This window comes from Cajanus cajan, chromosome 11, assembly GCF_000230855.2.
Source record: "Cajanus cajan strain Asha chromosome 11, NIPB_CcT2T_4, whole genome shotgun sequence".
In the NCBI taxonomy this organism is placed as follows: domain Eukaryota; kingdom Viridiplantae; phylum Streptophyta; class Magnoliopsida; order Fabales; family Fabaceae; genus Cajanus; species Cajanus cajan.
The window spans coordinates 31,622,161-31,649,801 of NC_138527.1; the positions used below are offsets into that span (position 1 = coordinate 31,622,161).

At 30.7% G+C, this 27,641-nt stretch overlaps 3 protein-coding genes across 4 annotated transcripts; 1 reads left to right on the forward strand and 2 right to left on the reverse strand.

Annotated features, from left to right (window-relative positions):
• Positions 1–1,924: 1,924 nt before the first annotated feature.
• On the reverse strand, positions 1,925–10,439 carry LOC109800880 (amine oxidase [copper-containing] zeta, peroxisomal). 2 transcript variants are annotated; one of them, XM_020361793.3, is made up of 12 exons: positions 10,182–10,437; positions 9,993–10,102; positions 8,253–8,558; positions 6,967–7,079; positions 6,539–6,869; positions 6,227–6,442; positions 5,527–5,763; positions 4,903–5,088; positions 4,253–4,393; positions 3,728–3,996; positions 2,650–2,731; positions 1,925–2,322 (listed from the first exon to the last, which is right to left on the reverse strand). In XM_020361793.3, the coding sequence occupies exons 1-12, from the start codon at positions 10,270–10,272 to the stop codon at positions 2,200–2,202; spliced, it is 2,205 nt and encodes a 734-aa protein (XP_020217382.1). In that variant the 5' UTR covers positions 10,273–10,437; the 3' UTR covers positions 1,925–2,199. The 2 variants fall into 2 exon arrangements, with proteins under 2 accessions (XP_020217382.1, XP_029127517.1); XM_029271684.2 differs by lacking the exon at positions 2,650–2,731 and having other exon boundaries at positions 10,182–10,439.
• Positions 10,440–13,643: 3,204 nt separating this feature from the next.
• LOC109800994 (protein DETOXIFICATION 29) lies at positions 13,644–16,837 on the forward strand. The gene is made up of 7 exons (XM_020361950.3): positions 13,644–14,564; positions 14,821–14,907; positions 15,384–15,440; positions 15,810–16,048; positions 16,129–16,247; positions 16,398–16,484; positions 16,609–16,837. Exons 1-7 carry the CDS (start codon positions 13,720–13,722, stop codon positions 16,690–16,692), a joined length of 1,518 nt encoding a protein of 505 aa, XP_020217539.1. The 5' UTR covers positions 13,644–13,719; the 3' UTR covers positions 16,693–16,837.
• Positions 16,838–26,677: 9,840 nt separating this feature from the next.
• LOC109800966 (large ribosomal subunit protein uL15x) lies at positions 26,678–27,297 on the reverse strand. Its single transcript, XM_020361907.3, has one exon. The coding sequence runs from the start codon at positions 27,247–27,249 to the stop codon at positions 26,803–26,805; it is 447 nt and encodes a 148-aa protein (XP_020217496.1). The 5' UTR covers positions 27,250–27,297; the 3' UTR covers positions 26,678–26,802.
• Positions 27,298–27,641: the final 344 nt, after the last annotated feature.

Here is a 27,641-nt window from a genome sequence, read left to right on the forward strand (position 1 = left end):
AGGCCATGTAATTCACTGGGGTCGGAAAACTCATACTAAGACTAAAATCTGAAGCACTCTCTGCCTGCGCATATGACTTTCGTGCAAGGAATCGTTTTTGGGTATGACTAATTCTCGGTCACTTTCCTTTTTGCTTTATAGGAGTAGAATTAGTGTAGTTCTCTTGTTTTCTTTCTTTTAATCACGTAGTTATAGCGCTTTGGCATCGTAACTCTGGAACATTATACAATTTGAACCATGATTTGTATTGCAAATATCTTCATTATTCATTTTGTTCATCTTAGCATTTATGTATATGGAAATTATTGCTTGTTAATTATTGAAGAATCTTTAGAAACAAGTAACCATTAATCTTTATGTTCCTTCTTTTCTCGTTTCGTGAGATTCAAACATAAGATACTTAAATTGAAACGTTGATCCGTGCTACTTCGAGTAAAAAGAATTCCTAAACTAATTCTACCGTAAACAGATACATAATGGCGTTGGTCCATGAATCGAGACAAATGTGATGCATCAAAATGGATAACAATATTAGAGGCACCAACACAACACAACACAACAAAAAAGCCACATGGTCCCTGCACACTAATCCGGTTCACTCAAAAGTTGAGATAGATTTACACTTTAAACTATGCATTTTTAAAACAAGGTTGAATTACGATTCAGATTAATCTAGTTTAATATATAATGTTTCTTTTTACAAAATATATTATATTTTCTTTAAAAGTATAGATTTTATTAATTTACTGTGTATTAAGAATAAAAATTTATTTAATTAATAATATTTTTTATAGCATGATATTATATTTATAAAGAATTTATTTATTTTAAAAATATATATTGATTTAATTTATAATATTTCTTTTAATTTATAATTTTTAAATATGCATAATTTTTTTAAAAAAATTAATATAGTGTATAAAGTTCGATTGACTCGAAGCATTAATCAAATTAAGTTTAGATTTTAGGAAATGACTCGAAAAAAAAAATCAGATGGAATTTGCACAATAATGGAGGTATACTCACCCCTAGTTCAGAGCAGAGGACATGGCACATTGTTTGCAACTATTGAGACTTGATGCCCCAACAAAAATACGATAGAACAATGAGAATGAAGTAGAATAATCTCTGCCTCTCTAGAAGCTCCCAAAAACATAACATGTCACAACTTGCCACATCTGTAACATTCCAATCTAAAAATCTCACTCTGCCACTTAAAATAACGGCAGGCCAAATCTACATGTGGACGTGGGTAGTGCTCCTTTTGTCGCCAGCTTTTCTTTAACAAAGATAAAGTTTAATGCTACAATTTTAAATAAATATTCAAAATTCGAAAACACTGTTTTTCTTTTTTCAACTCATCAAATTAAAATTAATCTCGTATGTAATACTATTATTATTAGCTTAAAATATTTTTAGTACATGACTGAAAAAAAATTAATTTAATTTGATATTATCGTTATTTTAAACATAGAAGGATAAGTGGGTATGTATGATTCAGACATTGTAGCACTTGTCGTTTAGCAATGCTTGGTAAAAGTAATTCATTAAAATTTTAAATATATCAGTCATTTGGGTGAGACAACATTATTGTCAACAATGTTTATGACGGCTAACTGATATCTCTATATCATTAAATTAATGCAGCTGCAAAGGTCATCGAATCAAATTAAAATATTTGCCATAATATTTTGATTAGCTACTAAATGTGCCTTAAACCACACGGATGTTCCCTAATTTGACGATTATGGAGCCATCATAATCATATACCAACTAAACTAAGACGGGTAGGAATCTCACGGATTTTCAAATTATGGGCCATCATTTGGACGGTTTAGATTTTGGAATGTTACTTATAATTATGTCAAGTGTTTTACCATATACAAATCGATGTGACATACTAAATAAAGAACGAAGAGATGGATTTTTCATACTAGTAAGTATTATTATCCTTGTGGTAAATGCATGAAACAGAATTTTACCAAGTGCAAACATTATATACAGTATTTAAATCCAACCCTCTCTCTCTTTCCACTTTCTGATGAAAGGAACTTCGCATCAATTAAGATTTCAGCAACCAATATAGTATCATTTTACAATTACATCACATGTGGACCACAAGAAACTTCGTTATTTACGAATGACGATTTTTAATTAAATGATGGTAAACATCACCAAATGACTCTACTTATGGTCCTTTTAGAGCTTGGCAATTACCCCATTCTGAATAGGCTTTGCAGACATGCCATTGTCCTTATCATCCAAATCACTTGCACTTGGGGGAACATCTACAGCTGGGGAGCAATTGAAAAACCCATGTGGCTGCATCATGAATTAGCAGGACAAAATTAATTCCATCACTATAAACAGAAAATTCAGTTCGTTGGTACCACATGCTACAGAAAACTGCTCCAAAAGCCATGATGCTTAATTCTCTAACATTACATGGTTTAAATAATTGGAAGATATCCTTCAATTTTAGATTAGGAGATTTCAAATGAAATTCATACAGAACTATATTCCACTCAAACCTTAGGAGATTATTAAGAGATAATTGATAACCATATGTTATAGTAGATCAGTATGAATTTCACTCTAATTTTGCACCGAAAGAATGACAGTGAAATAAGGTAATTTTGAGTGAAATACCATAAGCATAAAACCAATGCGTTCCACTGGCATAACTGGCCAGTCTTCCAATCGCGGAATTTGTGTCACACCAAATACGTACCTGGAAAACTCCGACATATTTGATGCGGATTAACATGTAAAGAGAATGAATGAGCACAAGAAAAGCCCAAAAGGTGCAAGAGAAATGTTAGAACACACACCTTCCAATTGATTCAAATTTATTAAAAACTAATGAGTTTCACATTTTATTTAATAAGTTTCTTTCATGATTTTGTAATTTTAATAAATTTTAACAAATAAAAAAAAATGTGTTAAGAGAAATGTGTTGTTAACGTTCCTTATAAATAGAGATGAGAATATGACGTATTTTAAACAGCGTCACCTAATTTATTTAATTAAAATTTTGAACTTAAAAAAAAAAACTTGTTTATTCAAAAAGACTAAACTTAAGTTTATAAAAAGGTTTATTAAACTTGATAGATCAACTTATTTATCTACACAATATAACAATAAAATAATATATATTACATTATTAACAATATAATTAAATAAACAAATTTGTAATACTAAAAATCAAATTATCAATATTTTTTACATTTTTATTACATTTAAGCATTTTACATTTTTTGTTTATACAAAATTAAAAATTCAAAAATAGAAAATATTTATTTAAAATACTTCAAATAAAATATAAGAAATTTTTAGAAAGTTTTTTCTGATAAGTTTATCTTCTTTCATTACGATTGTGACTGTATGTTAATCTATACATGTATGTATGAGTTATTTCTCAATTAATTTTTTATTTTTTATTTTAAATTTTAATAATAATAAAATAAACTATTTTTATTATGCAAATTAAAAAAACTCACACATATTTAAAACTATAATTGTTAACTTATTTAAAATTAAATTTATTGACATATTTAATAACATTAAATAGACAGTTCTCGTAAGGATTCCTATATGATGGGAAAAATTGTACCCCTTTATGCATTGGATATTTGGATGTGAAGCATAGATAAAGCAAGCCTATATACTTAAGATGGCGGGCAAATTATATAAACTCTGATAGAAGTAGAAACAAGTGTGCACTAACCAAAGAACTATATCAGCTTCTTCCAGTGATCTATTTTGCTGAACCCAAGTAGCCAAACCTTCTCCAACACGCAGATTTTGATTAGGGAACTCTCCTCCAGGATGCATTTCATCGGGAGCATAAGGAGTGACCCAAAGATTATGCTTCAAGAAAGCTGCTCTCCTCAGAAACTTGGCCTCTGAACCAGCCATGGGTAAACAATTTGAACCGGGTACTAGCTTGTATCCTGTTAGCTGCCCGGTTCGGTTCACCGTCCTTGTGTTCCTAACCTAAAATAGGAAATTTACGTAAGCAACACTGGGTACAATATGTTTCAGAGTGTTCTCTAACGAGTAAACAATCTCAGCAGTGAAAAATATAACTACAGAAAAATTGATCGTGCCTGTTGCTGGCAGGAAATGTGCACTGGGAAAACTCAAACTGAGAAGGTAGGAATATTTTCCAAGGAAAATTGGAATATTGTTAATTCCATTTCTTCTTCTTTATGGAATGCTTTTATGATAGACAAGTCTCGAAAGAACTTACAATCCAATGTCGAGCAGATAAAGGGTTACAATCACGTATTGCTTCCAATTCTGATTTAAGCAGCTTTTCTTCTGCATAAAATGCATTGTTGTGAACATTATTCTTTCCTGATTCTTCAACTTTGACATCCACCTCAACAACCTGGAGAGGGAAGACTGTGTTAATACTTTTGTTATATTATTTATGAACACATGCTAGCAATGAATTTAATAGTTTTAATGACCTTTCCATTTTTAAAAAGGAACCTTAGAATGGACTGCTAAGTTTAAGAAGTCCAATATGATAAATTAACAGGTAAAGGAGGGAAAGTAAAAAAGAAAAGAAACTTCATACAGCCATGGGTGGCTATGCCAAAGATCATGTTAATTATTTAGTTAATATAGGATTATCAAAAGAGATACTACTTTATACTCTTAAGTCTTAATATTTGGTATTATTCAAAACACAATTCATACTTGTGCTTATCCTTTTGTTACTGAACGCGAGTTACATAATTATAGATTATCATGCAATTATTTTTTTCCAAAAATTAAAATTTGAATTGGATCAAATTACACTGGCTCAAAATATTGAAGTATAAGTCCACCAAACTATTCCTTTGGACTTCTATTGAAAACCATGCCAACTGAAAAGAATAATTGCACACTGACCTGATTGAATGCTTCACCGGGCTTGCAATCAACAGCCATATCCATACGCGCAACAAAAAAGTGTTGGTGGACAGGAGCATATAATCCAGGTGCAATAGTCGTGCCATATTTTCGAGTTTCACCTGGTTGCAATGCTCCTAAGCTGAGAATTCCCGTAAGCTTGACCTCAGCTTCTATTTTTCCATCCTTAAAGAAGGAAAGACCAAATACAGAATCAGATAGACAGCCAATTAATATGCTTACGTCTGAACATTGAAACCTATTACAAAGCCATATGAACTCCTGGAGAGAGGTAGGAATGTAGGATAAACAATACAGAATATCAGATGACTTCAGCATGCAAACTCCATCAATGAAAATCAGAACATACTACGTGATAGAATAGATTTTATAATCATGCAATTAAAATGAAATCTTCCATTCTTTCTGGTTCAGCTGCTAGGATACACAACAGAACCCTCATTTTGAATCCAATACTCTTTACTCACGTTTAAAACCTGAGACCCCCACTTGTATGTACTTAAAATTTTATAGGAAGTATGTATCACTAGGCCTCAACCATGGTTGCAATTCTAACAATCTTATTAGACAGATTCAGAAAAATGAATCCAGACAATAACTTGCCTGATAGAAGTGCCAGAAAAATCCATACTCATAGTTAGCCACAGTGCATATAAAAGACACTGTCAGCCTTCTAGACCGCCGAACTTCAGCCAAACCTGTTCTCCAATCTTGATGTTTCCATAAAATTCCATGATCCTCTTCTTGCAAGCAAACACAATTCTCTATTGTTTCAACACCTCCATTAAAGTTTGTGAAGTGAGCATCAAAGTACTTGACATAGCCTAAACAATCACATCCCTGCTATAATGCCACCTTGTAAAATCATCTACATTTAGAAGAATTTTTTTCTCAAATAATATTTTTTTTTTAAAAAATTACCAAAAAAACATCTATTACACATTATTTACCCAAATAGACCTGTTTACTGTTCACACTCAGAATTCGGTTCCTGGGGAACCGAATTCTTAGCAGCGTAATTTTTTTTTTTTTTTTGTGCTCAGATCAAAACGGCCCGTTCTGAATCCAGTTTTCCTCTTCCTTAAAAACTAAAACGCAAAAAAAAATATAAAAAAATACGCTGCTAAGAATTCGGTTCCCCAGGATCCGAATTCTGAGTGTGAACAGTAAACAGGTTTATTTGGGTAAATAATGTGTAATAGATGTTTTTTTTGGTAATTTTTTTTTTAAATATTATTTGAGAAAAAAATTCCATTTAGAAAGGAAAATAACTTGTGAATAGATTACAAGAAAATGCCTTGACCTTCTTGAGAGAATGAGCATTTTTACCCAGACCATCTTCTCCAGCATCAAAAGCATTCTTCCTATAGTGAGGATCATTAGGATCTCCATAAGGGACCACCATCTCAACAAAACTCAATCTGTGGGCCACTGGCCTTCGACCTCGACTTCCATCAATATAGGCTACAGAATAAATTACCAAACCTTCCCTAGGAGTAAAACCAATACGAAAGTTCCACTGCACACAAAAAAATTAACAGCTTTACTTTTACATGTTTACAACATGTCTCGTATGAATTACTTCTAGAAAAAAAGTACAGATACAAACAATCACCTTCTGCCATTGAATGAAGTGCCCATTGACACGAAAACTTGGACCTTCAGGCTGAATAATCTGTAATGGTTTCACATCACTTCTATCAACTCCTCCCCGGGTTTCACCAGAAGTATAATTTCTCAACGGATCAGCAGGTGGAAGGGGGATCAATTTACGATCTTCAAACTCAAGAATTTCCATATTTTGCATGTCAACAAGTATATGGATTCCTTCAACTGGACGAGCATAGCCATTTTCCATGGGACAGTCACTCTCAGTTCTACAAAAAATTAGTGGTTTAGCAAGTCTGCGGCTAGGAGCATCTGCTTCACTATGATATCCAACACACCTGTAAGTTTCAGCTCCTCATGTATTAGAGAGAACAAGACATCAATGATATAGCTTCATATTAAATGTCCTCAATTCATCTCAAACTAGCAACTAACCAGGCATCCACCATCACAAGATCCATGTCCTCAATCCCTCTTCTCTTCATTGCTTCTCGAAAAGGAGGGAAGTCCTTCACGACAGCTTCACATTCAGCATACTCCACAGCATCCTGTATGTATAGAACGAATAACACAAACCCATGTTGATTTGAAACAAATGGAGATAAGGACTAACAGATCACCGTGGTAGTTGAATCAGTTATACAAATTAAGGTATTGTTCCTGTTGAAATTGTGTTTTAGGTATAGAGAAAGAAAGAGATATAAAAGAGAATAAAACACTAATTGATATTGACTGAGATGTAATTTTTTTTTAATCCATAGATATGATTCATGCAATGTCTCAAAATTGATAATCAAGGATTAATCTGTTTTCGTGGAGCATAGTTTCCACTGACCAAAAATTATTTTAACATAGACAACAATCAAATCTGAATGTATTCCAGGACAGAACATACAAGCGCTGATCCAAGAGGCTTGATTTATTAATCGAGATATATAACAATATATTGATATGTTCATAAAACATAAAGAACCAATCTTTATTTATACTAATCATAATTCTAACTAATTAGGAGAAGAAAAAAAATCATAATAAGATAAGGAAATACGGTCGGTCACCAATGATAATGAGAAAATAGACAACTAGTCCTAGAATATTAACATTCATATTATAATTTTAGCTTTTTTATAGAACACGAAGCCAACCATATATGTTGATTAGAATAATCAATTACTTATAATTTGGCTAGAGATTAGTTTTTCATCAACTGAAATTATTATCTAATCACTAGATTGTAAATCAACAACAAATACTGCATCATATGTGTAGCCTAACACACATTCCTCTCAATAATTCTCTTTCAACTAAATCATTTTGGGAATGGGATTCAGGATGCTGACAATTTTGAATAGTTATATTAAGACAAAAACAATAAGAAAGTACCAACAAGTTAATATTAAGAAAGAACCATCAGTCTTGGCCTTTTGGCATAGAATCCAAATCTCTAAGGTCTCCAAACACACGTATTACCATAACCATTTAAATTATGAAAAGTTAACTTACACCATGAAGTAATGTACAATAAAAATTGATTGTGCCACTGGCTTCTAAGGGTCAACAAAGAACCACTAGATTTTGTAGTGACTTGCATTCTAAAATTTTTTATTCAAGTTTTAGCAAAGGCATTTCAATTATCAATGACCATAAAAAGGAAGACTCTTACAAAGTCTAACAAGCAGCAAGATTTCATGAAAGCATAAAATCAAATAAGATATATTTACCATCGGTGGCTGAACATTTGGAACGACTTTAGAAGAAATTACTTTGCCTCTATGATGACCACCTCGAGTTGCTGCATGCACTTGTCTAAGTTCAACAATCCATATGCTTGTCTCATTTGACCTTTTGTTGTAAACAACCAATCGTGCTTTTCTTGGGGGAAGTTTAGTAGGAATCACGGGTCCTCCTTTAGTCCTAGGGAGCAATGATGGCTGGAAAGGAGGGAAGAAATATGCATCTGCTAATGCAACAACTTGCTTATCTGGTTCAACCAAGACCACTTCAACAAAGCGCATGCTATCCCTCACCTAGGAAGATAGGTCCAGCTCATTTAAAGTTAAAAAAAAAACGACTATAAAAATAAATAAATTTTTGGTCTAATCATTCTTTTGATTACTATAAGTTAATAAACGTTATCTTTTAGTCTTTATAATTAAAAATATTTTATTTTAGTTTTTATATCTATCATTTTTTTTCATTTTACACCCTGTAATTCATTATTACAGTAAGACTAAAAGATAAAGTTTACAAAATTATAAAAATTAAAAATAAAAATAAAAAAACAAAAACAATATGTATAGAAGCATTTCATAACTAAAATGAAATGCTTTTTAATTATAAGAATTAAGTTCAAATATCTTTTTTATTCTTATAATTTAGACTAGACTTTTTAATAAAGACCTTTTGCAAACTATACTCTACTATGACCGTAATACTGCTGTTGTGGTACTCCAATAACCTGTAATTGCGGTGTGATTTTAAATCACTAAAAATTCTGCAACGTTAATGTAACATAACCATAATAGATCTCTAACACTATTTTATTCCACTTTTTTTTGTTGTCAAAAAAATATAGATTCAAATTTTAATCATTTAATCTAATAAGTTTGGTCTTACAAGAGAGGGAGGAAGGCAACTAATGATGATTGGTTGAAGTGTTGGAAGGTGAATGATGTATTTTAAGAATGAAAAAAAGGAGTTCGTAGTGAAAAATTAAGAAAAGAGAGTTGATTGATTTTTATAATAATAAAATTATTAGTTTATATTAAGTTAAATATATAATAGTCACGCTGTAACAGCGCAATCTGCATAGTAGTAGCTGCAATGCAATGGCCACCACCGCAATTACAACCGTAATTACAATTTAGAACCATAGTTCCAATACTTAAATTTTTTAATCCTATTTAGTCCCTGCTGTTAATTTTTTATAACATTGTTTTAACGTAAGTAACATAGATTTATTAAATCCAGGTGACGTATTTGGTTTTTTTATCCACGATAAAAAAAAAGGTTTACTATAAAGTCATTAACAATTTAATCAACCATTTGAATCACATTAATGCATAATAAATACTGACCGTCTATAAAATTATACAAATTATTTTTTTCCCTTCCAAACTATTAATTAACACATTACTCTTCACAAAATCAAATACATTACAATCACGTTAATTTAATAAACCACATCACTTACACCAAAAATGGCTTTAGAAAGAAATTGAGAGCAGAGACTTAAAAGATGTAAATATTAGATTTAAAAACGTTTATTTTAAAGTATTGAGATTAAAAAGTAAATGAATAAAATTAGATGAACTAAAAAATATTTTAACCTACCAAATAAAAAGGCAACTATGAAACACAAGCGTAAGAACTTTTATTAAAAGAAAAAAGTTAATGAAGCAGGTCCATGATGAAATGATTTAGAGAATGTAGAGTGAAATAAAATGAAGCAATGTACGTACCTCAGGGGTTGGGCCAGCAGCTCGAACTGTAGCTACGGCCACGGATATTTCAGCGGCTAATAGTGGATCCAAAGGGTGGGAGGTTTGAGGCCTGGTCATGAGTGGGATACCTATGGCAGGAAGTGCAAGTAATTAAGAAAAATGAAATAACTAAGATATAAGAAATAGAAAAGAGAAGAAAGTGAAAACCTTTGGGAGGAGGAGGATTGGGTAAGGAATGAAGGGGAGTGGTCCAAGAAGGAGTGTTGGGCGTGGCTTTTTCCTGAGTTGTTGTGGCCATTGTACTACTCCTCTCACATACACCAACGCTTCAATGCACAACACCAACACTTTAAATTCAATTGCTAAAGTTTTTTTTGTGTTTTTGCTTCTCTTCACCGCTCTTCTTTCTTGTCTCTGCCCTGTGCCCTGTCGGGTGTTTCCGCATTCAACAACCAAGTTTATTGCACTGAACAAAAATTATACTTTGGACTCTAGCCTTTTCTAAATCGTCTAGGAAAGATGATTAAAATTTGTTTTAATTTCTTTTATTCAATTTGTAGAAATAAAAAGACACATATTAAAAAGGTTTTATGATATTTATTTTTAGTTATCGTAATTAAAACATTTTATTTTAGTTTTTATAGATATTGTTTTTATTTTGAAAAATTTTATAATTATAACAAAATTATCTTTTAATATTTTATAAAAATAGACAATAAAAATAGCATGTATAGGATCTAAAATGAAATATTTTTTATTATACAGATTAAAAAATAAAATTTAGGAATGTAAGTGTGTTGAGTTGGATTGGATTTGAATAAACCTATTACTCGATCTGATCAAAATTTAATGAGTTTGGTTGAGTTGAATTTGTGTAATTTTTTTTTAAACCTAATCTAACTCAACCCAATCACAAACAGGTTGGATTAGGTTGGGTTAATTGGATCAACATAATTATATTTATTTATTTATTATAAAAATTTAAATATTTCAAAATAGATGTAAATCATTTGATACATTGTTGCAAATTCTATGTTATCAACCTATAAAGCAAACAATGATGCAAATTAAGTTCTAAAATAAATATATTAATTTGTTACATTATTATCAACTCAAAAATCCAACATTAATTAATATAAAATAAAATTTAAAATAAATATACTATATTGTTACAATGCTATCAACCTAAAACGCAAAACTTATTACTAAATAAGAGTGACAGTGAGTATTATCCTAAGTAAATGATCATTCAAGTATTATTATTATTATTATATATGACCAGGTTGGTTCGGGTCAATAACGGTTGAAAACACAAAACTCGTTATTCAACCCGTACAGTACTGAATTTTGATCGGGTTGGGTTGGGTCTGATCTAAGCACTGAAAAAAAATTTGATCCGAACTCATTGGATTGGTTTGAGTCAGTTTGGGTTCGCGGATTACCCGTACCTGCTTATACATCCCTAGTAAAATTTATCGAACCATAAAATCAAAGAGTAATTAAACTTTAAAAAGAATTATATTTTATATGTAAATTTAAATTAATAAAATAAAATATTAAATAATTTTCAATTTTTAAAAAAATTTACAGATTTAATCTATGTATTAAAACTTTTAATTCAATAATTAGATAATTAAAATTTAATATAGAACATGAATTATTGAATGAAATAAATCTAGATAGACTTACTCTTGAAATAAGTGGATCTCTCTTCTCTCTTTATAAAAATTTATTATATTACATCCAATTATTAAAGAGTAAATTAGTAATTTATAATTACAATTTTTTTTAAGTACACAATAACTTGTTAGCTTACATTAGTTAAAAAATAAGTATAGGTATAAGTTAACAAACGTTTTACGAGATTTGTTAATTAAAGTTTTTTTAAGAAGGGGTAAATTAATAAGTTATCACTATAATTTTTTTCAAAAAAAATACATTTGAACATTACTTGTTAACTTATTCAAACTAAAAATAAGTGTGTGTAAATTAATCTGTAAATAAAAATTGCAATATATTCTAACATCATAAAATAATGACTTGAATATATTAAATATGTAATTTGTTGAATACATAGTTTGTAATCTAGCGTCAGTATTTTCAATCTTAAGTCAGTATATTACTACCGTTGTAAGGCTGCTCCACGCTGGTGATAATTTTTAAAACTACATTCATGCTTCATATTTATGTGTGCAATTGATATATTCTAACATTTCATGCATAAAATAATTACTTTTACTCTGCAATTTGTTTCTGTTTTTGTTTTTAGTATATGAATTTTGAAATTTGTTGAATTCATTTGGAATCTACCTAGCGTGACTTGTATTATTTTTATCTTAAGCCAATATAATACTAATTTCGTAAGGCTGCTGGTGATATATATATGTTAACTTTCAAAAGTACATTCATGATTCAAATTTATGTGTGCAATTAAAATATTCTAATCTTTAATGCATAAAATAATAATGACTACTAATGTCGTAAAACTACTGGGGATAAATTAACTTTCAAAAGTACATTTTTTACGGTTTTGAAACCTGAATACAAAGTTTCTTTATTTTTGTTTTTTTTTTACTCAGAATACAAAGTTTTCATGCACTATGAAAATTTTCACTTTGAGGATATATGATGGAAGGAACACCAACCATGAGTATAAGAATCACTCTTTATGAGTTCCTAATGAATTTGCTACCAATTAATTAACCAAGACCGAACCTAGTTTAACAAAATAAAAAAGATAAAAATTAGTCTAAAACCTATATTTTTCTCTCAATAGGCACAAAGACAAAACCATAACAAACGGAAATCAAACCTGATAAAGAAACATAATATGTGTAGAACAATACTATTAAAGGACAGGCAACAGATTTAATAATTGTCCTTGGTGGGCAGCAGCATCATCATTCACTCCCATAATAGGGTACGTTTGACCCTGAAGAAATGAGTGAGACATGTGACAAATTAAAAAACTGGATTAGTTTTTTCTTTTTGGTTGAAAAGAAACGGAGGAAAGAAAAAAAAAACAGAACAGTAAAGAAATACACAGTCATGTCATATCAAGCTTAATCAATTAAACACAGATTCAATGACGAAATTTCAATGTTGAATTTTTTACGGAAGTAGAATTTTTTTGAAATTTTTTTTACCAGAAACGCACATGTTACGTTTTGCACTATTCACCGTTCATATTTAGAATTCAGTTCCAGATAATCGAATCGAGTAGATTTTAATTTTATTTTATTTTTGGTTGGTGGAACAGTTTGCACGAATCTTGAAACTAGAATAGCCCGTTCGAGAAGCAGAACGCCCATTATAGAAGCAAAACAGCCCGTTCTAGAAGCAGAATGGCCCGTTCTGCTTGCACACGTAGAATGTTAATTTTGAAGATGGAACGGTTGCAGAACGAGCCATTCTAGAGTTATGCATTAACGCATAACTTGAGAACGGCCCGTTCTGCATCTGTTCCATTTTCAAAATTAACATTTTACGTGTGCAAGCGGATCAGGCCGTTCGAGTTCCAAGATTCCCACACTCTTGGGCACAAATCAAAAAAACAAATTTCAAAATATAATTTATATGATAAAATACTTTATTATAATTTTCAATTATAAATTATAATATAATGTTAAAGTGTCCATAATTGAGAATAAGGTGATATTTATAGAGATCATGATCCGTGACAGTGGTCGTTGTGGCTATCTTAAATTTGTAATTTTCCATTTCACCTAACTCTCACTCTCTCTCGATGGAACACTCCGATGGCAACTCCAGGCAGCCACTACTGGATGGGCAGCCGGAATCGAAGGCAGTTTTCAGCGCGGGCAGCCGTGACATCGCTCCAATCAGCGGAGTGGGAGACTTGTGCAGGGAATTAACGGCGGAGTCGAAGAAGCTGTGGTACCTGGCGGGGCCAGCCATCTTCTCGTTCGTGTCAAAGTACTCGCTGGGCGCCTTCACTCAAATCTTCGCGGGGCACGTGGGCACCATGGAGCTGGCGGCAGTGTCGGTGGAAAACTCCCTGATCGCGGGGTTCTCCTACGGCGTAATGCTTGGGATGGGAAGCGCGTTGGAGACGCTGTGTGGGCAAGCGGTGGGGGCAGGGAAGATGGACATGCTGGGGGTGTACATGCAAAGATCATGGGTGCTGCTCATGGGCATGGCTTCTGTTCTCTGCTTCTTGTACATCTTCGCAGCACCCATTCTGTTGCTGATAGGCCAAGACCCCAACATATCGCAGGCTGCGGGAACCTTCGCCATTTGGATGATTCCGCAGCTGTTTGCGTACGCGCTCAACTTTCCGGTGACCAAGTTCCTGCAGGCGCAGAGCAAGGTGATGGTCATCGCGCTCATATCCGGGGTGGCCATGGTGCTGCACCCCGTCCTGTGCTGGCTCCTCATGGTCAAGCTGGACTGGGGCCTCGTGGGTGCCGCCGTGGTGCTCAACGGCACGTGGTGGTTCGTCGTGGTGGCTCAGCTCGCCTATGTCTTCAGCGGCAGTTGCGGCCGCGCCTGGAGTGGCTTTTCATGGGAAGCGTTTCACAATCTTTGGGGATTCTTTCGCCTCTCTATGGCCTCCGCTGTCATGCTCTGGTCACTAACCCTATTGCATAATCATACAAAATACTTTATTATAATAATTAAAGAGATATTTCTTATATGTTCTTTCTTATCAAAAAAAATATATTATCTTTCAAACGGAGATGCTCTAAGTAAAGTATATTTTTATCCATTTTTATATTTTTTATATTTTTATATTTTTTTTAATCTTAAAAGACAATAATATTTAATTTGATGTAACACGTTTGTTATGTATATTTTTATCTCATTATATTCATGATGTGCGCAGCCTGGAAACATGGTATTTTATGGCTCTAATTTTGTTCGCTGGATACCTCAAGAATGCAGAAATCTCCGTGGACGCCTTCTCTATCTGGTGAGTGATCCATAACAAATAGTTACTTTGTGTACAATATCTGTTGTGTTCTCTTAAGTTCTTGAACATGGGTTAGAGTATTTTTTATTCAAGAGTTCAAGAGCGTGACACATTTTTTTTTTTTAAATCAATAGTTCAGCCTCCAAAATTGAATAATTGCCCAATTTCGCCTTATCTTACTTTTGGTAAATATAATATTATCCAAGATAGAGTAGTGGCAGATCCACTACCGAGAAGTGTGCAAAAAATATTCTTTTAGTACTGTAACTTGGTTAATTATTCTTTTGCCTCTTTCACCATTGGTTTTATTCGCTTTGCGCTGCCTTTGTCGCTTATGCTATTCTCTTTTCTCTTGTGCTCTCACTAAATTTTAATGAAAATTTTGTTTAGCTGAAAAGGAAAAAAAAAAAATACGACTGATGAGAAGAAAGCAGTATGAAAAACACCTAATCATAATTTTTTCTTTTAATTCGCAGCATGAATATATTGGGCTGGACCATCATGGTATCTTTTGGGATGAACGCCGCTACAAGGTTTGCTTCCGCCTACTTACTTTGTGCAAAAGAAAAATATTATTGTGTATTTAACGTACAAAATTTTTGGTAACACATTCTATAAACATTTAATGTTATCAATATTGGTTTAAGTTCATTAGAAATTATAAAATATTGTTTATTTCATGAGTTTTATACATGATTTTGTTAGGGTTCAATAAACTTTAGTGTGTTAAAAAATGTGTATCGTTATTCGTTACCACTCTTCTTTAATTGATACAATATTTTATAGAAAAGATATGATAAAAATATGTAATAAGATAGACGATATGAAATTAAAAAAAAATTGTAATAGGATGATAAATATATTGTTTTATATATATGTAAAGTTTGAATGAAAAATGGCAGTGTGAGAATATCGAACGAACTAGGAGCACGTCACCCAAGAAGAGCATTATTTTCTCTAGTAGTTGCGACGATTACTTCGATTTTGATCGGGCTTGTACTGGCTCTGGTTCTGTTCATCTGGAGGGATGAATACCCTTCCCTGTTTTCAAATGACACCAAAGTGCAAGATCTAGTGAAGGAGCTGACACCATTTTTGTCATGTTGCATTGTGATTAATAACATTCAACCTGTTCTTTCAGGTAGGTAACAACTAAACATCCTCAAGTCATCTCACACATTCGTATCATTTTATTTTATATATATGTGGCATTTTGTGCAGGAGTTGCCATTGGTGCGGGATGGCAGGCTATTGTTGCGTATGTAAACATTGCATGCTACTACCTTTTCGGAATTCCTGTGGGCCTTTTATTGGGTTACAAGCTTGACTGGGGAGTCAAGGTAATTAAACCCTTCTCCATACCTTCAAATTCTCCATAACTTTTCTTTTAATGTGACTCAAGTAAAATCTTTTTCTTGGGTCAAAAGATGAAGTAAATTCTAACATGTTAAAAAGTTATTTATTGTTATTAATTGTTGGATATATTTCAGGGAATCTGGTTAGGAATGATGTCAGGGACTGTGCTGCAAACGTTTGTTCTTTTGGTGATAATTTACAAAACTAACTGGAACAAAGAGGTGAGATATATTACCATATTCAGTGTTTATATATTAATATGCAATTGCAAGTTCAAGTCAATGTTTGGTTTCGAGCCATTGGAATAATTAAGTGGCGATCGACTAACACAAATTAAAATCGCAGGCCTCCCTTGCCGAAGATAGGATACGGACTTGGGGTGGACATCAAAAAGCGATTAAGCACGTCGAAAACGCTGAAGAAACATGAAATTGAATTACAAGAGTTGGTACTACACCAAGTATGATCTTTGAATTCAGGACGGACTTGCTTTAGTTTCTTTACAATATTAGCTACAAAGCCTTTTTTAAACTTTGTTTTAGAAAATAATCTTAATTAAGGACATTTATTTCAAGTCGTTTTCCTTTTATTTTCTGCTATTTAAATGTAGGCATAAATATTTTTGTTTGTTTGAAGATCATTAAAAAAATAAGAAGATGCTTTATTTCAACAAAAAAAATTATATTTTCATATTTTATGCTGTTTTTAGTTTTAATTTTAAAAGTTAGCTCACGGGATGGGAATTTTTTTTATTTGTATATATTATTTTAATTATGTTGTAACATCTCTAATATAACTTTCATTAAATATTGAGTTTCCCAAAATTTATCCGAATCATCTTCTAAATTTTAAAATATTAATATTTTTTAATAAATTTATTATAAAATAATTATTTAATTCAATATTTTATAATTTAAATTATTATTTTATACGTTCGGATAAATTTTTGGATAATCTTTTTGAACTATCTATCATTTTTCTTAAATATTTTGAATGATAAATTGGGTAGATTAGATATATTTGAATGAATCCGCATCTAAGGACAATTACTAGACTTTTAATTTATACTATTTTACAATTAGGATTTTAGTACAATTCAACTTAAAAAAAAAAAAAAAAAATACTTCATAAGATGAGTAATTTTTTAAATGTTAATCATATCATTAGTTGATGTGATAGGGTGGTGGTAGCTGTCATGCTCTAGGGGTTCTTTTGTTATCGACAGATTTGTAATTATTCATCTGAGTAACTTTAGCATTTTATGGAAAAATGATTGATAGTCCAAAATGATTATCCGAAATTCTGTCCAAATAAATAAAATAACAATTTAAATTATAAATATTAAATTAAATAATTATTTTATAACAAATTTATTAAAAAATTATTAATATTTTAATTTTCGGATGATCATTCAACCAAATTTTCGAAGGCTCTACCTTTACTCCATTTTATGACACAATCACGAGACAAGAAAAGCTTTTAGCAGGTTTTAAAGAGAAATGTTAGGCGCCCAAAATTTTAAATGGAAATTTTTTCGAATTAATTATGATTCATATTTATAATTTTTTAATTAAAAAAAGTTTTTTAATCGGTCGGAAGATGATTTCGAATGAATTTTCGGGTGTAAATATCATTTTTTTTGTTTTAAATGTTCTAATAATGAACCCAGTGATTGGTTGGCGGAGAAATAAGATAGTATGTAAAGAGTCATATACTCTAATGCATAATGTTATAATTGTAATTTTGATGAATTAAAATTAATTAATTATAAAAATATATTATTGGTGATAAACTAATTATATACAAATTAAATTTACTCTATTTTACATGATAACACAATTTTAATAAAAAATTCTAATGACACATATATATATATAGTCATTGAAATTCTAATAACATTGCCAACTACATAAAAATTTGAAGTTATTAATTAGGTATATATATAAGCAGGTAAATAAAATATCTAACATCATTTATTTACCAAAAATTAAATAATATAAACATAAATAAGGTACGTGTGATGTACCCTTTATTCTAAGTTTTAATATAGTTTCTTTACCAATTAAAAATAATAATAATAACATAACAATAGGATATCATTGTCTTAAATAGAGTTGAGCTATGTATTGGTGTGAATAAGCTGGATCAACATAAATGTACGAATTGACACGTACATATCCACAAGCAATGATGGCATGTGAACAAGAATATTTGTATGCTTGGAAAACATCACATTCACAAGTTCGATCATTAAGCATTACTATCCAAGTTTGTCCACCTCGTTGAGTTAGTGGATTGAATGTTTCTTTAACCTCAAGTCTTGTGACTTCATAATCAAATCTACGAACAATATGAGAGGTTGCATCTTCTTAATTTTTTTGCAATGTCTCCATTAACTTAAGATAGTATTGTTCTCCTCTTTCACACGCTGCCACTGCTTCATCACGTCTTTGATAGAAGTACTCTACTAGTCTAGAACATGTGCACTTAACTGGAACACTGATAGGCAAATTTTGAGCCCCTTTTAATATCTTATTTACGACCTTTGACAAGTTTGTTGTAATGTGACCGTACCTGCGATCGTGCTCGTCATTTGCAATGCTCCATTTATCTAGTGAAATGTTATCAATCCATCGACGTATTTGTGGACATACTTCCTACAACAAGCCTGACGTGTGAACAATGATGATGACCAATCGATGTGATCTCACTCGTTGATTTTGTGGGTCAAATCTTAGTCATTGATTTTGTGGTGAGATCTTAACTGTTGCTTTTTATACAACATCTAAATACATCCTGCAAGAAGCTTGATGCGTGAACAATGACGTTGAGCAACCAGTGAGATCTCACCCGTTGATTTTCTTAGTGATATCTTAGTCGTTGCTTTTAAACAATAAGGACAAATTGATAGACCATGGGCCAAGGGCCCAGTGCCCAGAGCTATGGCTAGGAGGATACAGGAAGAGCTAGATCTTGAGAAGACTAATGGGCTTGTTAAGCCCAAGGTAATCTTCACTTTGAATGCTCTATCATGAAGAGAAGGCCTTAGTTCTACTTGTTTATATTGTACAGTTCATGCATAGTCTTTTGTATAAGTTATTTTTGCCTTTGTATTGTAAGGCACTTTATTTGCTTTTTCCTAGTGATTGTATATTGTTTTTAAGGTAGGTTACTTGGAGAGTTTAACTCCATTTAACCTCCCTAGATGATACATTCATTTTATATTTTTTCAGTAGGAAAAAGGGGGTGACATTTAGCAATGCTTGAGGTGTGACTAGAAATTGGGTATGAGTTGGGCCTAGGCTAAATTTTGCATATTGGACTCATTTTGCTCCTAATTTTTCATAGATTTGATTTAGTTAGGTCTCATCATCATATGATGAACCTAACTAAACCAAATCAAGGTTTTTCAAATTAATTCAAGGAGCAAAATGTGTTCAAGGCCGCCTAGCTCTCTTAAGTCTCCTTGGCCGAAATTTCTAGTTGTTCTTCTTAAGTTTTGAAGCTTGCCTTGCAAGCTTCTAAACTCAAGTAAGGTAAGCTTACCTTACCATGGTTCTTAAGTGAACCATGGTCAAGGTTAGCTTCCCTTGCAAGCTTGCTAAACCGTAGGGAGTTAAGTAAACCTTACCATGGTTCCTAGTGAACCATGGTTAAGGTTAGCTTCTCCTAGAAGCTACCTTTTTTCTATATATTTGCAAATACCTCCTTTGTAGTCACTTTTGACATAAATGAGAATCAATCTTCATATTTTCTCTCAACTCAAGAGTCTCAAAACCGTGGGGACTTTCTACTCTAAGAAATCCTCCAAAGTTCTTCAAACCTAAGCCTAGGTTCTTCAAGTTTCTCCATCCAAGAGAAGTAACCGAACCTCTAGCAAGACTTCTACTCCTTTGAAGGTTCTTCAATGGAGTTTCAGAGATCTTCAAGTGTCAACCTCAAGTGCATTTCGGTCCTAAGCATGGAGCAAGTGAAGGAATCATCAATCTCCTCACCTAGTTCCATCACTAATATACACAATTACAAAGTATCCATAAAAATCAACTCATGTTTATTGAAACATATAAACCACATACATTGTCAATCACCAATTGATTACAACAAATATTTGAAACAGAAACATATCTTTGTGTGAATACATTCAGAACAAAAAACACATTAAGACGTACTTAACATAAAACATAAACACATTGAACAATAAGCTATAATGAATACAAACACCATCACTTTGAAATGATGCATTTTAATTTCTTGGTTTCAACTATAGTATGTTCAGTTGACGATCAAAATAAGCTGCCATTGAATATGATATCATGTATGATGGCATTTGAATATCCTTAATAACACTACAAGAAAAATCAAGATTATCTACGGAAAAATTCGTAGATAAACATAAAAATCCGTAGATAAATGTCAATTATCTACGGATTATCTACGGAAAAAGATCCGTAGATAAAATGGTCGTAGATAATGTTATCTACGGAATTTTCCGTAGATAACGTTATCTACGGAACATTATCTACGGAATTTTCCGTAGATAATGTTATCTACGGAATTTTTCGTAGATAACTCACAAAAGTTGTTATCTATGGATTTTATCCGTAGATAACTTTCAGGAAATTTTTATTTAATTTTAATAAATTTATTAATGTAATAACCCTCATATTTGGCCTCTCAAGGATGCTATTTCATTACACTTCACTTTTCAACATGTTTTGTCCTTATTGCACATTTTCTGGGAAACTTCCCAAAAGGTCACCCATCCCTATACTACTCCAGGTCAAGCACGCTTAACTGTGGAGTTCTTATGAGATAGGCTACAGAAGAGCTAATGCATGTTATCAGTATAAGTAGTACAAATTAATTCATTTAAGTACAATCTCATACTTATACTATTTTTTGATCTCTCTCATTTTGGTATATTCAGACTGCTATAAAAATATAAAAATATATATAATAATTATATTACCAATAATAATAATAATTATATTATATTTAATTAATATTTATTTATAAATATACTTACTTGTATAATTAACAATCTACTTATTTCTATTTAAAATTTATATTATGATACAATTTAAATTAATTATTATAAATTTAAAAGTTTAAATAATAATTTATATATTTTAAAATGATAAGGGCTGAAATAACACTAGTGTAACTTTTACTAAGTATTACACCGCTCAATAATGTTATATTAAATGTGAATTTTGTAAATTCAACCGTTAGATTTAAAGTTCATATCACTTTATATGTTTATATCAAATTTTGTTAAAATTGAACACAACTTGAAGGTAATCAAAGTGTTCATATTTTAGTATATTTTGAAATGTATATATTACGTCAATTTTATTTTACAAGAATGAAGTATCAAATCATCTTAAATTACTATAAAATTTTGTATATATGAGCTAAGAGTAAAAAACTTTTAATCTAACGGTTGAATTTATAAAAGTCACATTTAATAAAAGTTACATTGATATTATTATAACCCTTCTCTTTTAAAATATTATTTTTATAAATTAAATTTAACATTTTAAATAAATTATTAATTAAATTAATATATTTATTCATCTTCAATCTAAGATATAAAATTCAAAAAATGTATTTATTCTTGTTTTATTTTCTAATTATCAATCATTAATAAAATACTAATTTAAAATCTTATCTAATTATATCCTAATATTTTCATATCAAATTTAAAATCATATATTAGTATGTTATTTTTTTTATCATCAATTAATTTATAAAAATAAAAAATTTAAGATGACAATTTTTAATAATATTTATTTTAAAATATTATTATAAATTAAATAAAATTTTAAAATATATTTTAATCATAAATAATTTTAAAATATATTTTAATCAAAAATATATTTTTTGGTCAATACGATAACTAAAAGTATTAGGATAAATAATTAAATTAAAAAAATTAAATCATATAATGATTCTTTTTTTAATGATGCTATATTAAATATTCTAATTATTTTACAATAAATTAAAATGAAAAGATAATAAAATATGTTAATTGATGTTTCAAATATGTAACTTAAGAAATTTATTTACGGGTGAAGTTATCTACGGAAATTTCCGTAGATAACTTATCTATGGAAATTTTCATAGATAACTTATCTACAGAAATTTCCGTAGATAACTTATCTAATGACAATTTTTAATAATATTTATTTTAAAATATTATAATGAATTAACTAAAATTTTAAAATATATTTTAATCAAAACTAATTTTAAAATATATTTTAATCTAAAATATATTTATTGGTCAATACAGTGACTAAAATTATTATAATAAATAATTAAATTAAAAAATTAAATATTATAATAATTATTTTTTTAATGATGCTAAATTAAATATTCTAATTATTTTACAATAAATTAAAATGAATAGATAATAAAATATGTTAATTGATGTTTCAAATAAAATGTATTACCTACGGAATTTATCTACGGGTAAAGTTATCTACGAAAATTTCCGTAGATAAGTTATCTACGAAAATTTTCGTAGATAACTTATCTACGGAAAAATCCATAGATAACTTACCTACGGAAAAATCCGTAGATAAGTTACCTACGAAAAAATCCGTAGATAAGTTACCTACGGATTTTTCCGTAGATAACTTATCTACGAAAATTTTCATAGATAACTTATCTAATAACAATTTTAAAAATATTTATTTTAAACTATTATAATGAATTAACTAAATTTTAAAATATATTTTAATCAAAAATATATATTTTTTGGTCGATACGGTGACTAAAAGTATTATAATAAATAATTAAATTTTAAAAAAATTAAATCTTATAATGATTATTTTTTTAATGATGCTAAATTAAATATTTTAATTATTTTACAATAAATTAAAATGAAACGATAATAAAATATGTTAATTGATATTTCAAATAAAATGTTTTACCTACGAAATTTATCTATGGGTGAAGTTATCTACGGAAATTTTCGTAGATAAATTATCTACGGAAAAATCCGTAGATAAGTTATCTACGGAAATTTTCCTAGATAACTAAATATTATCTACGGAAATAATTCCGTAGATAACTAAAAATTATCTACGGAAAAAATTCCGTAGATAATATTCCGTAGATAACTAAACATTATCTATGGAAAAAATTCCGTAGATAATATTCCGTAGATAATAATCATTTTTCTTGTAGTGATAACTACAAAAATAGCAATAACTAACAACTTTGGATCTTGAGCAAAACTATTGAACATAGATTGGATGTCGTCATCTTGAATTAACTTAAATGGTGTATATTGGTAGCAACCATTTTTAATTGATACAAGACATTGATAATAAATTTCATAAACTTTGCAATCAACTTTGATTATCCTTCGTTGTATACCATGCCACAACTCATGAAGTGTCATGTCACCCCGTAACTTGATTAATTTTCCATGTTGATTTTCATTCATAACATAGTCAATATCGACCTCTATTTGAATAATCTCCACATTGTTATAAACAATTCCAAAATCTATTGTGAAATTCATTATAGAAGGTTTGTCAATTATATTTGAAAGAGACAAATATAGGTATGTGAAATGAACCAACAAAAATATTATTCTCATAAAACCAAACATTTTAAATTTTATTCTTCAATAACAAAAATATTACATGTTTCAGCAAAATACATAAAAAAAACAAAAATAAATATATAATAAAATAAAATGAAAAACAAATATATAATAAAATAATAAAAATAAATATCATTTAAGTTAAAAAAAATTAATTTCAAAAAATTCTCAAACAGAAATTGTTAAAGGGTGTGCATTTTCTATTTAAAAAAATTTACACTGAAAACGCATAAGATGTATGCGTTTTTAATTTAAAATTTGCTTAGATGTGTGTTTTTTGTTCAAAATTTTTTGAACCGCACACTTCTATGCGTTTTCACTTCAAAAAATCATACGTGATAAAAATTATTTATTTCGATAAATATTTTTTTTAAAAAAGTATTTTAGGTATTTTTATTTATATAGGCTGAAAAGCCCATGTGATGCATACAGGCCTAGGCCTAGGGTTTTATCGTGATTTCATACAAGCATATAATTTGTACTTTCCCTCTTTCTATATCTTTCTCGCCCATTAGGTCACCAGACTAGAGCCTATTTGACTTTATTCCTATATTATTCAATGGATATCCATTTTTTGTTTAATCTTAAGACAGGCATATTTACTTGAGTCATAATAATATAATATATTTACACCTAAAAAAGAGGTGAACTAGAGTAGGCTGACCTTAACAAACGGTCAATAGAACCTCGTGAAGGAAATAAGTAATGAATGGAAAGGCAGAAAATAAGCTAACTTTTGTTTTTTCTTTTGAAAGAAAACTGCTTCAAGGCTACTAAATTTGATTCTCTTAGATATCAATTTTAAATTTTGTGTATGAAAAAAATGTAATTATAAAAAAAGAGACTTTACTAAAAATGATTATCTAAATTTTCTAATAAAAATTAATTAGTGAATGCTCTGTACCATTGATATAATTAAAAATAATAATAAATACTTACCACACGAACTGGCTATAAATTTTTTAAAGTGTGACCAAGTATAAAAACCATGTAAAATTTAACAATCTTAAAAAAATGTAAAATCTAATACGTTCTTCTGAAGGCGGTAGAGTTTCATTCACATTGTTTGTCAGAGAATAATGAATAAAAGAAAATTACTTATAATCCCTCTAAAACAATGGTCATTTATTTTATTTATTAATTTATTTCTTCTAAAATCATAACATATCAAGATCAATCTTTATAGTAACCTCGCCAATAATGTGTCTTAAATAGAAATACATATAACAAATGAAAATTTATTTTTAATTCCTATAAAGTTTCAAATTTACTTTTGGCCCTTTAAAAAGTATTAAATTAGTCCTTGAAAAAATATAATAAATTGAATCTAATTCTTAAAAGATGTTATATATATATATATATATATATCAAAAGTATGTTGTCAGTTTGATATTATAGACCGAACATTCAACCTAGAGGTTCTTTCTTTCATCTGAGAAAAAGATTTTATTTTATTTTTATCTATATAAACGATATATTTTTTATTCTCTGTTTTATTCTTAATCCAAACATCATATAATTGTTTTAATTCAGGGAATTTGGATTGGAATGGTGTCCTGGACTATACTGCAAAAGTGCGTTCTTTTGGCCATGATTTACAAAACTAACTAGAACAAAGAGGTAGGGTATATTATTCAATATTTTCATTTCATGTATATAAACAACTTTAAGTTAATGTTTGCCTTGGAGCATACATAAATAATTACATGACGACTAAGACATAATCGCAGACCTCCCTCGCCAAAGATAAGATAAAGACTTGGGGAGGACACCAGGCCAGTGAATGACAAAGAAAATAAAGCACCATGAAATTGCAGTAGGATAACTAGGCCAAGTACTGTATTTGAATTCAGGACATCACGAGCTTTTTATGTGTTTTCGAAAAGTAAGATTGGTGACTAATACTGGTTTTCATAATATCTTTTGGCTTGTGATTGGATTTTACCCTTCTTTCTCCCCCCTTTTTCTCTACTCATCAAAAAGTTTATAAGCGCAGGGATGTCCCTTTGATGTAATGTTGTCTTGGCATGGACAAAAGATAAATGAATGAAATTAAAATGAAAAGAAATACAAACAAATTACCCTATTCAGTTAATTTGGCCTACGTCCATTGGCAACCAAGAGATTATATTATATTGAAAAAAAAATTGTCAACATTTATTTATTTTAAGCTTAATAGATGGTTTCAAATAACAAGCTATTTTTCACTAATTTCTTTAGTTCCTACTAAAGACACCATTAATTTTTTATGGAGTGACTAAACTAACACCCGACAAATCCACATAGTAAAATGATATGATTTAGTCCTTAAAAGGAATCCACCATTTTCACTTTGCAAGTTCAACACTAATCCTTCTTAATGTTGAACATTACAAACAAGGCAAAAATCAGCGCCAAGCAGAGCCAATCTGCCACTATTTGCTTCCAATAATAATCAATTCATAACATTGAATCACAAGCTATGTCTTAGACACATTGATACAAATTCATAAGTGCAGCAACAATGAGACTTTCATAGCGGAAAACAGAGGCAATCAACCAAACGCCCTCAATCACACAACATAACGTCACTCATTACTTTCGAAGAACACAGTCACCAACATTGTACAATCGCCAAGACTAGTTAACAAAAAATGGTTCCTCTAAGGACTGATTAAAATATAATTCATCATTCCCCAAAATTTATTTTTCCTCCAATAATTTCTTCTATAACAACTTATTAAAACAAAGTTTCCACGGGCTTAATTTTTTCGCATAAATATTTAATTAATTAACCTAAATCCATCCAAAACAAGACACTAAAAATGCAAAAACACATATTATCAATATAAGCTGCAACATGTAATGTAAAAAAGTACCCGAAACAAAACAAAACAAAAAACGACGCCTCAAATGTATGAAACGAAAAGCAAAAGTAATTAAACCTAAGCGGTGAGAAGAACAGCGCCACCGGCTTCCTTAATCTTCTTCTCGGCGATCTTGGAAACGAGCTTGGCCTTGACGACGATGGGTTGATTAAGGGGGAGCACACCTTTTCCGAGAACCTTGAAGTAACCGTGCTGTGTCACGTCGATTAAAGGAGCGGCGTCCTTGGATTTGAGGGCTTTGTCCTTAGCCTCCTGTGGCAGCAGCGACCAGAGCTTGTCGATGTTGACGATGGGGCAATGGAACTTGTTGCGGAGCTTGTGGAAGTACCGCATACCCACCTTCCCGAAGTAACCGGGATGGTACTTGTCGAACAGGATCCGGTGGTGGTGCATGCCGCCGGCGTTTCCGCGACCGCCGGGATGCTTGCGGTGTTTTCCGATACGGCCGTGGCCGGCGCTCACGTGCCCGCGCTTCTTCCTGTTCTTCTTGAATCGCGTCGTCATCGCTCTTCTGCTCTCTGTCACTTCCGCGTTACCGATTAGGGTTTGCTGGGATTTGTAATTTATTGAGTTCGCTTAGGGTTTGGCGTTAGTTGGGCTTTTGTTATGGGCGACTGGGCTTTCTCCTACATCTTTTCGCTTGGGCCAGCCCAATTGCGATTGTGTGATATAAGGACTATTCATGACTTTAGAGAGGGCCCGTAAGTGGAAAGTTGGTGAATTGATTGCGGGTAACGTGTACTGCTGAATGATGTTTATCGTTGTTGAAGAGTTTTGGAGGAAAACACCATTGTGTGCACGTAATTTTGTCTCTGCTATCACTATACTGCTCAAGGGGCTTGCTTGCAAGTAATTTTGTCTCTTAAATTCAAAATAAAGAAAGCAAGACGTGATAA